The 13,216-nt window shown below is 37.0% G+C and overlaps 1 protein-coding gene across 1 annotated transcript in view; it reads right to left on the bottom strand.

Annotated features, from left to right (window-relative positions):
• drk (growth factor receptor-bound protein 2 drk) overlaps positions 1 to 13,216 on the bottom strand; it is a 76,028-nt gene that overhangs the window by 48,177 nt on the left and 14,635 nt on the right. The window contains exons 2-3 of the mRNA XM_072544768.1: positions 10,259 to 10,356; positions 4,874 to 4,993 (exon numbers count right to left, since the gene is read on the bottom strand). Coding sequence (XP_072400869.1) covers positions 4,874 to 4,993; positions 10,259 to 10,356 — 218 coding nt within the window. The remainder of the gene's footprint in view (positions 1 to 4,873; positions 4,994 to 10,258; positions 10,357 to 13,216) is intronic.

Raw genomic sequence — 13,216 nt, 5'->3', positions numbered from 1 at the left:
AGAGTTAGTTCATTTTTGTTGAGCGGTGTAAACGTGGGAAAAGTGATAACATAGGGAGAGAAACGTTTAAGAGTGCGTGCCATTCACGTGATCATTCCCTCTTTTCAGCGGCTAAACTATAAGAAAAGTTGGTTCTGTATTAAATATCAAAAATAGAGTTCTCGAGATTAGTGGTAAAGAGTTGCCGTTTCATGAAGACAAAGATGTTATCAGCTTACTAACCACTCGTGACGTAACAATACCCGGTAATAGTGAGAAAATTCTGATGACCAGACTTGATGGTCACTGGAAGTTTAAAGATGGTCGAAGATGTGGACAATGCCGAGTTCCTAACGGCAAAAGTTTTGGTGAGAGTTCGGGATGTCGTTCCTGTAAGAGTTATGAATTTAAAGGGAACTGCTATTATGTTCAGTAAAAGAATTTTAATCGGACAGTTGAATCGTTTTTGATAGATACAGGTGCAACAAGAACTATTGCACGTCCAGAAGTAGTACGAGGTCATCTTAAATTATCGCCTGCAACAGTAAGGCTTAAAACAGCAACTGGTGAGCTAATTAATAGATATGGCGAGGCTAATATGTCAGTATCCTTTGGCCAGACTACAGTGAAACAGAGTATTAAATGCAGAGACCTTCGACGAGTTCATACGTCGGATGGATGGATGAATGGATGGGGAGGGGCTGGGGTGAGGGTGGAAGGAGGGGGCTGTGGGTCGATAATATTGGGGTATTAATTTAATATTGTCCTAGTATTCCTCCTACAGAAACTTGTGCTAAAAAAAAAATCTTTTAGACCACACTATTACAAATCCAATCATTACATCTGAAATTTAAAATCTTGAAATTTGAACAAACCAGGACTACTTTGAATGTAATAATTAAGATAAGTCCAAAAAAAGACTGCAGGAAACATATATAGGTTCTTGCTATAGAGGTCCATACTACTCAAAACAACTCTCGTTTGGCTAGAGTGTACAAACAGGGTAGTTTTTTTTGCTTATTTCCCTGAACTATCATTGTTAATACCCATAATTACGGCATTTTTTGAGTCGAGGCGTTCTATCGGAAACTCAATTCCACTGTCGAAAGTGCCAATAAAGCATATCCAAGCCAAGATGAAATTCAGGAGTTTTGGGGAAATCAACTTTCCACACCAGCTGCTCTTAACACCAATGCTGGATGGATAAAAGATACGGCGCACAGCTGTCAACACTACCGTACAACTGTCTATGAACCCTTCACCACAGAAGAAGTCTCAAATATCATCAAAGAGCTTCATAACTGGAAATCTCCTGGACCAGACGGAGTTCAAAACTTCTGGCTTAAGAAGTTCTGGAGTGCTCATGAGTGCTTGTCAACACTAACTAATCGTGTTATTTCTAATCCGCAGGAAATACCATCATTTCTAACTCAGGGAACAACTTATTTAATACCGAAGGATCAAAATAATACCCAAGATCCAGCCAAGTACCGGCCAATTACGTGTCTTCCAACTCTGTACAAATTGGTCACATCCTGTGTAGCCCAGCGTATCTACCAACACTGTGCACTAAACAATATCATAGAACCTCAACAGAAAGGATGCGCTAAGGGTTCCATGGGTTGCAAAGAACAACTTATTATCGACTCAGTCATTTCTAACCAGGCATACACCAAAAAAAGGAACCTCTTCACTGCCTTTATTGACTATAAGAAAGCCTTTGACTCAGTGCCGCATGAATGGCTGGTAGATATATTAAGAATATATAAAGTCGATGATAATATAGTGGCCTTTTTAAGACATATACTGACAGATTGGAAGACTAAAATTCACCTCCAAATACCTGGTGAAAGCAATATCGAAACGGAAAATATCGCAATTAACCGCGGCCTATTTCAAGGAGACTCGTTGAGTCCATTGTGGTTCTGTCTAGCGATGAACCCATTATCCCAGCTATTGAACTCCACTGACTCAAGTTTTAGCATTAAAAACAACAATACTGTAGTGGCGAAGCTTAATCATCTGTTGTATATGGATGATTTGAAACTAATGGCTTCCACTCGAAATCACTTAGATCAAATGCTAAAAACTGTAGAAACTTTTTCAAATGATATCAGTATGCACTTTGGGTTAGACAAATGTCGTGTACTAAATATAGTCAAGGGTAAGGTTCAGCCCGGAGGATTCGATATGCAAAATGGCCAAAACATCAAGGCTATGGGCGAAAATGACATGTATAAATATCTAGGAGTAAAGCAAGCGCGGAAAATTGACCATAAACAAATGAAAATCGAATTAACATCAGAGTTCATACGAAGAGTAAAACAGCTACTCCGCTCACATCTTAATAGTAAAAATTTGTTTAAGGCATTAAACACCTACGCATTTTCCGCGCTTAGCTACTCATTTGGGATTATTAAGTGGACTAAAACGGATATAGAAACCCTTCAGCGAAAAGTACGAACACACCTCACAAAGGCACAAAAACACCATCCTCGAAGTGCAGTAGAAAGAACGACATTACCGCGGTATTTAGGAGGACGAGGACTTATTGATATAAGCGAGCAATTAGAAAAACAGATTACTAATTTACGAACTTATTTTCAGGTGCAGGCGGAGACATCTACTCTTCATCGCGCGATTTGTGCAGTAGATGACACAACACCGATTAAACTGAGGGAACAAGAAATGCGCATAAACCATCTTACTAAGAACGAAAAAATGCGCATCTGGATGGGTAAACCTCTGCACGGGCGACATCCGAATGAAGTCAATCAAGACTATGTCGACAATATATCGTCGAATTATTGGCTGACATCAGGAAAGATGTTCCCTGAAACAGAAGGTTCATTACTCGCCATTCAGGATCAGGTTATACCAACCAAAAATTACCTGAAATATATCGTCAAAGAGCCTCAGGTCCAAAACGACAAATGCCGACATGGATGTAAAGCCCAAGAAACCACCCAACATCTTACCGGGGGCTGCCAGGCATTTGCTGCAACTGACTATAAGGAACGGCATGACTCAGTAGGAAAGATCCTCCATCAAGAGATAGCTTTTAAACTGGGACTTCTACAAACAAACCATCTCCCATATTATCAATACGTTTCTGAGAGTATGCTTGAGAATGACAACTACAAGCTATACTGGGATCGCACTGTGCTCACAGACCAAACTGTAGCACATAACAGACCAGATCTCGTGCTAGTTAATAAACTTACAAGACAAACAACACTAATCGATGTGGCGATACCTAACAACAATAATCTGCGTGTTAAGTACAACGAAAAGATCGCCAAGTACAGAGATCTGGAAATACAAATAAGGAGACAATGGAGAATGAAAAGTACCCAGACGATACCTATTATTCTTTCTACCACTGGAGTCATCCCGAAAAACCTCCTAGAAAACATAAAAAAGCTGGGTCTAAATGAACATCTATACAAGATCATGCAGAAAGCTGTGCTACTTTCGACGTCCAGATGCGTGCGAAAATTTTTGGGAGATACACCGGCGTACCAAGTCACCTAAGACTCGATAACATGGAAAGAGTCCCACCAGAGCTCAATCCTTTTGATACCGTAGGTATCTGGGATGAGCGAATTTTCCCCTTATAGGGAGTGTGAGCCGTATGGCTGTGAGAGTATGGATGGATCGGAACTGAATATAAGGAACGGCATGACTCAGTAGGGAAGATCCTCCATCAAGAGATAGCTTTAAACTGGGACTTCTACAAACAAACCATCTCCCATATTTTCAATACGTTTCTGAGAGTATGCTTGAGAATGACAACTACAAGCTATACTGGGATCGCACTGTGCTCACAGTCCAAACTGTAGCACATAATAGACAAGATCTCGTGCTAATTAATACACTAACGAGACAAAGAACAGTAATCGATGTAACGATACCTAACAACAATAATCTGCGTGTTAAGTACAACGAAAAGATCGCCAAGTACCGAGATCTGGAAATACAAATAAGGAGACATTGGAGAATGGAAAGTACTCAGACGATACCTATTATTCTTTCTACCACTTGAGTCATTCCGAAGAACCTCCTAAAAAACATAAAAAGGCTGGTTCTAAATGAACATATATATATATATATATATATATATATAAGATCATGCAGAAAGCTGTGCTACTTTCGACATCCAGAAAGAGTCCCACCAGAGCTCAATCCTTTTGATACCGTAGGTATCTGGGATGAGTGAATTTTCCCCTTAGAGGGAGTGTGAGCCGTATGGCTAAATCTGGATAATAATAATATAGTATGGCATTTTTGCCGGGGAGATTGCTTTCAGACAGGTTACGGCGCCAATTGCATCTTTAACCCTGTTTCAAGTAGCTAGTATCGATGCATACTAGCCCAGGGGCCAGGGAGACCGACGGTTTTACATGCCCTCCGAAACACGGTGAACGCTCGTATTATTTTAAAAAATGAACATGTCGTTGTTGGTGCCGAGATTCGAACTCAGATATAAATCAGAAATCGTCAGCTTCTCAAAATACTTAACAAAACAACATGCTAGGAGTCTTACGTAAGTAAACTCTTTTTTTATGTCATGTGTCTTAAATAATATTTTTCTTGCTTACTTGTTTAGGTGTATTAGACTAATGAATGTTCATATATGCATACTGTTTTTTTGTGTATATTTAATTTGCCTATTTTTAATTTTTTTTAACCTTTCATTATATAAACCCTTTTGTAAAATGATTTATCTGTTAATAATGATAAATGAATAAACAAAAAAATAAAAAAAAAATATGATTTAATACATAAAAAAATTAATATCAATAATATTTTGTTATTCAATGTTGAAAATATTACCTATTAGAACATTATACATTACTGAACACTTCTAATTACAAAATGGCAAATGACTTACTTTACTGATAAAGAAAAGTCTCCAGGACTTGATTCACTAATTCTTATTAAAAAGGCCCCTTCATGTTTATTTAAGAGTAATTTTTCAGCATCCGCCCTAGTGATTCGTCCATAATACCATCTAGAAAAAAGAAAAACATATACAAATACAAATAAACGATCAAATTTCTCTGCTAGATACACTTATTCATTTTTAACCTACGACATTCATATTTGGAGAAAAGTTTTATTCCTAGCCAAGAAACAGCTCACAATAACTGTTAAACAAACAACATAAAATTTACAAAAGATAATTTTGAAAAGCTGATATGAGGCAATAAACGAATCCCTTCAATACCTATTTAATCAAGTGTATCCTTTTAGAGCATTTTTTTTAATGGATTTTGACAAGAGCTATGAGTCATGCCGATGCCGTATACAAGTTTACCTGTTATTTACAAGGTCATGGCTCTTGTCAAAATCCATTACCTATACTTATAAACTGACCAAACTGGAAACAGTTGTTCAACAAACGTTTTACGATTTGGTCGAGGCTTCTCAGGATATCTCTCAGCAAAAACACGGCAAGTTCTGGATACTGTTCTCTTACACTCACCATAAATTATAATTCAATTTTAAAAATCATCATTTGTATATTCTAAAAGAGCCATTATTATTTTGTCAACAAAATTAGGCAAATTATTATTATAACTGTCACCCAATGGAATACAACAAGGTTACCATTAAAAATTAGCAATAACTGATATTTTTGTCAGAATATTCCATAGGCTTAAATAAATTTTTTGTGACAAAAATGTATAAAGTTAATTTTTTTGAAAACGGAAAGAGATAGGTATAGGAAATACCAATACAGATCGATAGTGAAAATCATATTTTTCTAAAATTATTAATCACATACAGGGTGTCCCATTTGAAAAAATGGAATTAGGCGAAAATTTAGGATGCCGGTTTTAGGACGCCAATTTTGACAGCACCCTATATAATGAAAAAGGCAATTTTACACTGTAAACGATAATGATGTATCTGGTTAATAAGTTATAGTTGACAAAATACTAATTGAAGTATAGTTCTTAATATTAAAATGCTCAGTTTAAAAAATGAACAATACAGCTAGACAACCATGAACAGGGAAAATTTTCTTGCGATAATACTTAACATTAAAAAATAAATACATTCGCTATCATAAAATCCGGGTCAACTTGAAAATCACCGTTATTTCAGTTTTAACGAGCTTTATCGTAAATAATAATAATAACACAAATACAAACTAATGCATGTTTCTAAGAATTGTTGTCGGCTTAGCGGTTTCCTTTGTAACAAAGAATTCCAATAATGCCAATTTCGCGGAAAACTATACACTTCCCTAAATGAACGGTACCTTTAACTGCCGCTTGTTTTAAATGCCTCTTTTGTGCTTCGACTTTCTGTTCAAACGCAACAAACAAACGTTTATTACTGCCACCATTAGTGTTTATTAGTGTCATTATTAGTGTTTATTATTGTTCAACGAGTGCTTCAACGCTTTCAGGAGACTGGTTTGCTAACCAGACGACCTGGCTCTGGACGAAGAAGGACGACCACAGCACGAGATGACCGTTTCCTTGTGTTTCGGGCTTTATGAAACCGGACCTCAACTGCGGTTATGCATCGAAATCGTCTACAGGAAGTACGAAATTGAAATGTTAGCGTTGCAACAGTCAGGAGAAGACTTCGTTCTTGTGGACTATCTTCTCGGGTAATGGGGTAATGGCTACAGGACCGCCACTTCGCCGGGCGCATCGAGTTGCACGACTAGCTTTTACTCGACAATACGCGCATTGGGGAATTAATGATTGGAGCAAAGTGTTATTCTCAGATGAATCCCGTTTCTGCCTAACTGGATTCGATGGACAAGAGTTTGGAAGAGAACCGGTGAACGATTTTGACAAGCTTGCATTGCTCCAATAATGCCATTTGGTGGAGGTTCGGTCATGGCTTGGGGAAGTGTATATTCCGACTTCAGCACAGAATTATCCTTCATCGAAAATGGGTCCTTAACTGCACGAAGGTACATTGCGGGGATTCTTGAAGAACATGTTGTGTCCACCATGGCAGGGCTTGGAGAAGACGCCGTTTTTATGTAGAACAATGGGCGACCGCACGTTGCCAGGATCAGTATGCAATACTTGGACGAGGTTGGAATTACAAACTAATGTTAATTGCTAAACTGCCAGCTAGGTCTCCGGACCTGAATCCCATCGAACATCTCTCGGACGATTTGAAAAAACGTATTCAAACCCATACACCTCCTCCTAACAACGCACAGGAGTTTACGAATATGTTAGTGAGAGAGTGGAATAACATACCACAACATGTAATCCGGAGAAAAATTGAGAGTATGTCCTGTTATCTGCAAGAGGTTATTAGAGCAAGGGAAGGCAATACGCGATATTAGTCATTGAAATTCCACTTATGTTTTACCACATTCTGTATTTTTCATTTTTTTTTTTTTTTCGTATGTCTGTTTCAACAATTTCAACAAAAACAATAAAAAACCGTTTTTTTTCTTTCAAAACAAACATTGATGACAAATAAAAATACATTAGCCTAAAAGAGGTTATTACTGCACCAGATGCAAGGTGACCCGGATTTTATGATCGCGAGTGTATATGGGTTTTGAGAGAATAAAGATATGGCATTTATCTGATCCAGAACTAAATTTATCCTTAATACCTCAATGTGCCCTAATACCTCAAAAAACTTAACAACCAAATTAAACTTTATAGAGCTAATATGGAATGAATCTACATGTATCAAGTTTAGTGTACCAAAAATTAGTAAATAAATCAGACATATACTTCATCTAATTTACAAACCGTTGCACGTCATCCGCGTCATGGCCCGTGAGGTCACATGATACCAACACGAAATATTTACGCGGTAGGTGTGTTCTTTTTTAGAATCACTTTGCCAAGTACACTGGCATTACAGCCACTAGACATATTTTATTATATACGCGTAGAAATAATATGTAAAGATTTCTATTAATGTTAATTTAAAGAAATACACAATAATATGTTTCATTCAATTTGTATAAATGTATTATAAAGCGTTTTTATGAAGAACATTTGTTCGGAACACACTGTAACTATAATCGAATGAAGGTGATATTTTGGCATAAATTGGTAACACTTATTTGACAGTTGCGGTGTTGCCTAATGTTAATAAGTAATGAAACAAAAGTGTTGTTTTTGTTTAAGTATTCCATTTTAAATCTTTATACGACGCATACAAGCGGCTCAAATTGTTTTTAACAAGATTATTTTTTAACTCTTGTTTTGTTTCTATTTATTTACATTAAATATTAATTTGTTTTGTTGTATAATCCACTTTTGCAATAATTATGTGACCTAATTGATTTAAAATGGATTCAGGATTTTTTTATACTTTGACAACTATGTCAACTTCGATCTCTGTCAATGATAATGACGTGCAACGGTAAGTAAATTAGATGGACTGTATCTACCTTAGAATCAGTAGCTATATCAGAGAGGTGCATGGAATTGGGAATTTTATTACCTGATTTATGCTAGTTGATAAAGCTCCAGAATTGTCTAAAGTCACTCTGAAAACAGGTGTCCAGCCTGGAGACCTATCAGACAATTTAGTTTTTATAACACAACAAAGAAATTATTTTACTTCCACTTTTACTATGCTAAAATGTGATAGTTACGAATGAATGAATATTTTATACTATGGGCCTTCTTAGATAAAAACAGCTATTTAAGTTCTCTAGTAAACCATCTTGTATATTGGATAGACACCTCTTTTTAAGTAGTACAAATTAGGCAAAAGCATGCTGAATAATTTCATCCAAGTATTGTGCGTCCATCTCAATGTAGCCTTGAAAAAGTCACTCCAATCCATTCTAGCAAAGTACTTGTTAATGCTTATACAGTGTGTCAATTTCAAAACTTACAATGGGCTCTATCTCACGAACAAAAGCTGATATCGAAAAATGCTTGAAACCGTTTCTAGGATAGTGAGGGGGAACTAAAATGACATGAAAGAGAACTCACCCCCATCAACCCCCTAGGCCCCACCCATCACAACCAAAAAAGTTTAAATTGCAAACCCCTACTTGTGATACATCATTGAAAAGACTAAAAAATGCTATCCAATGGTATAAATAATAATTATACAAGGTGAAGTAAAAATTATGAAACATTTGGTACCTGGTATTTGGTTTATTTGGTCAAACTTACTAAAATCTGGAAAGATACAGACATAACCAGGAACACGAAACTGCGCCTAGTACAGACGCTTATCTTTCCTATCGCTACCTATGCGTCAGAAACTTGGACCATTAAAAAGTCCGACTCACGACGTATAATGGTGGTTTTGAAATGTGGGTATATGTAGAATGATGCGCATACCGTGGATAGCACATCGCACAAATGTCTCAATATTGACAGAACTCGACATCAATACTAGGCTTACCACAATCATCAACCAAAATATATTGAAGTACTTTGGACGCATTACCAAATGAATGGAAGGCATGGAGAGGTTGGTGGTTGAAGGCAAGGTAAATGGTAAAAGAACTCGAGGAAGATCGCCACTCCGATGGTCAGACCATAAAGTGCGCTACCGGTTACTTTCTGTCTGAGGCAGCACACCGCGCCCAGGAAAGAGAAGAATGGATAGCAACCATTCGTCAGTTACCATAACGTCACCACATCCTCACGAAGGATAAAGGGTAGAGGAGGAAGAGGATTTGGTTTATAAAGGAATTTTTAAATAAATTTTTCATTTTATTTTTCAATTCCACTCTACCAATGCACTACAAGCCCATGGGAGATTTTTAGGAGGTCATTTGACTTAACATGAATGACATATAAATCAATACTACTAATATGTAATAAAAACTTTAGAAACTATGCCCCCATTTCTTATCGGTACTCAAAGCATGGGAAATCTTAACACCTATTCCACCTTAATATACTGTATTGCAAAAAAAATTAATCTATTTACCGATCCGAAACTTCGTGTACGAATGCCACACTGTCAAATTCCCGAAAAAGGAGAAAAATTTTTCCTGCTCCTAGTACTAATATTTTTGTACAACATTAGGTCGCAGGTTTTGAAACCTACCTAAGTTATAAATGCCGTAAGTACAAACATGTTTGATCAAAAAGCCCCTTGAGTGGTAAGTTTATCTTTCCTGCGACTCACCTGTACCGATAAGAACTGACGGCATAGTTTCTTAAGTTGTTATTATATATTGTAGTATTGTTTTATATGTGATTCATGCTGGCTCAAATGACCCATAAAAATTTGTTACTCTTACATTTACTAATTTATCAATTGTGTCATACACATTTATAGCAAATGTTTGGAAACTTACTCATGGGGTTTCATTTCAATATAGTTGCTAGGAATGAGGCCCTCTCTCCCATCCAATTCAGCCCTATACCAGTTCATGTCATCTTCCATATTTAAAATCTGAAACAAAATAGTACATATATTAACCAAAATAAAATTGTTCAATCAAATCAATTAGTTGATTCGAGCGAACTGCTTAATCTTTGAAGATAACAAGAGAAAAGAAAAAATAACATTGCGTTTTTTTATTATTAAGTATCTAATGTTTTGAATTGTTTTAAATATAGAAAAAAAATGGTAAAACTCTTGGTAGTACAGTAGAACCCTGCTTGATTTTTCATTATTCAAATTGCATTTTAAGTTTTTATCGAACTAACGTCACCGTAAATCACTCAACGAAAACTCTATACGTCGTGAGGGAGACGCATAATGCAATATGATAGCAACAGTGCTCGGGGAATCCCTGAAAATTATTCGCTTGTCCTCTTCTGCTGTGTGTTACGCCGAATGTATGAGATTTAGTTGCGCGCTAGAGAAGACACGCTACTATGCTATATTCATAACACTTGTTTCGAAAATGATAATAACTAGTGTTAAACACAAAGAAATATTGTTATTGAGAAATATGTTAACAATTAAACAAAAACTAGGGATTTTAAACAGAAGCGAAAAGGGTATGTGTCACATCATTATCACGAATGTATGAAGTTGGCAAGCAAACAACATACCACATCAATAAATTCAAAGTGATTGATTCATCCGAAAATGAGAATCAAAATGAAGAAAAAAATGAGACAGTATCAATCAAAAGAATAAGTAATCAGGAGGCTGAGGAAGCTACCAATATTCTACTAGACTACAGTGGTATCTCGACATACGAGTGTAATTCGTTGGTTCCATAATCTTGCTTGTATGTCAAAGCAATTTTCCCCATTGAAATTAAGTGAAACGCCATTAATCCGTTCCAGGCCCCAAAAAAGCAGGTTAGTTGTTTTTGATAAGTGTTTTTAAATAAGAAGAATGTATTTAAAAGACGAAACATTTATTTATAAGTAACAAAAAAAACATACATATTCTGTAAAAACATAAGAAAAAGTGAAGTGCTTAATTTTCGTCAGTGGTCTTCCACTGTCAAAAAAACTGTCCAATGAGGTTTGTTTCTTCCTCCCTTTCAAAATATTGCGGAAATGTGTTAGGCAAGTTTCGTTGAACAACACCGATGCACGACAAGTTGTAACTTTTTCGGGGTGATTTTTATCCACGAACTCTGCAACTTTCTCCCACATTCCCAGGATCTCCTTTATATCTCTTGTAGAGACAACGTCTTCCAATTCTGGCTCCTCTTCAAAACTAATTTTTCGTTGAACCGCCATATGCTGCTGCGAATGTAGTTCGTCTAAATCCTCGGTTGTCGGCGGCTCCTAAAACTGTTCCTCGACAAGTTAGTTCACATCTCTTTCATCCACCTCCAGACCCATGGATTTTCCAAGAAAAACAATTTCATCTACCACTGACATTTCGGGTTCCAGTCCTTCGCAGGCCCTTTCATCTACAGACTCAGGCCACAGCTTCTTCCATGCAGAGGTTAAGGTCCTTGTTGTAATACCTAGTCAGGCTTGCTCAATAATTCTTAGGCATATTACTATGTTAAAGTGGTCCTCCCAAAACTCTCGAAGGGTAAGGTTTGTGTTCTCCGTCACCTCAAAGCAGCGCCGAAAAATGTGCTTGCTATACCACTTCTTAAAATTAGAAATCACTTGCTGATCCATAGAGTGGTGTTGGCTGGTAGGTAGAGAATCTTTACAAACTTGAACTCTTGGAGTAAATCATCTTCGAGATTTGGTGGGTGAAAAGGGGCATTATCGAGGACAAGAAGGAGTTGCATAAGTAAGTTGTTTTGCTGTAGATATCTTTTAACAGAAGGGGCAAACACCAGATTTATCCACTCCACAAAGAATTTTTCCTGGTGACCCACGCCTTTGGATTTGCCCTCCACATAATTGGCAGTTTTTCTTTTAAAATCTTATGTGACTTAAAGGCTCTGGGATTTTCTGAATGGTACACTAGAAGAAGTTTGATTTGGCCAATGAGTCACTCGCATTGGCGCAAAGTAGTAGAGTTAATATATCTTTCATAGGTTTGTGACCTGGCATCGTCTTCTCCTCTGCGGTTAAGTAAGTCTTATTCGTCATATTTTTCTAGAAAAGCCCTGTATCGTCACAGTTGAAGATTTGCTGGGGGATATATCCTTTGGCTTCTATCAGTTCGGAAAACGTTTTGATATAAACCTCAGCTGCTTTCACATCCGAACTTGCTGCCTCACCATGCCTGACGACGGAGTGAATGCCGGTCCTTTTCCTAAAGTTGTCAAACCAGCCTCGACTGGCTTTAAACGAGTCTTCCTATTCATCAATTGTGGAAGTGTGTGGTATCTGCTTCAGCAAATCTTCGTAAATCGCTCGTGCCTTCTCACATATGATGCTTTGTGTTAAGGTTCCTCCTTGAAGCTGCTTCTGTCACCCACACCATTCGTAGTTTCTCCATCTTTTCATGGAGAGAAGTCCGAAACTTAGAAATTATTGTAACGTCCTTAGCTGGCATTATACCATTTATCACCTCCTTCCGTTTAAGTACAGTACATATCATTGATGTGGTACGCCCGTACATTCTCGCCAAGTCAGTTACTCGTACGCCTTGCTCATATTTTTCAATGATTTCACCTTTTAGTTTAATAGACATGATCTTCTTCTTCGAACCCATGATTGTAAAAATAAATGTAATATTGTAATGTACAAACAGCACAAAACGCGAGCCCAACGTATCATCAATACTTCCAAAATGAAGGAAACAAGCAAAGCAGACAGATTGAGGTCTATAGTAAAAATTTACACAGTAAATTACACCGACATCGAGAGTGCAATATGGTCAGTATTAGAATCCCAATTTTTGTCGGATTTAACTTCCAATGAACATTTAATTT

Source organism: Diabrotica undecimpunctata, chromosome 1 (assembly GCF_040954645.1).
Source record: "Diabrotica undecimpunctata isolate CICGRU chromosome 1, icDiaUnde3, whole genome shotgun sequence".
NCBI lineage: Eukaryota > Metazoa > Arthropoda > Insecta > Coleoptera > Chrysomelidae > Diabrotica > Diabrotica undecimpunctata.
This window is presented reverse-complemented; position numbering and strand designations above follow the sequence as displayed.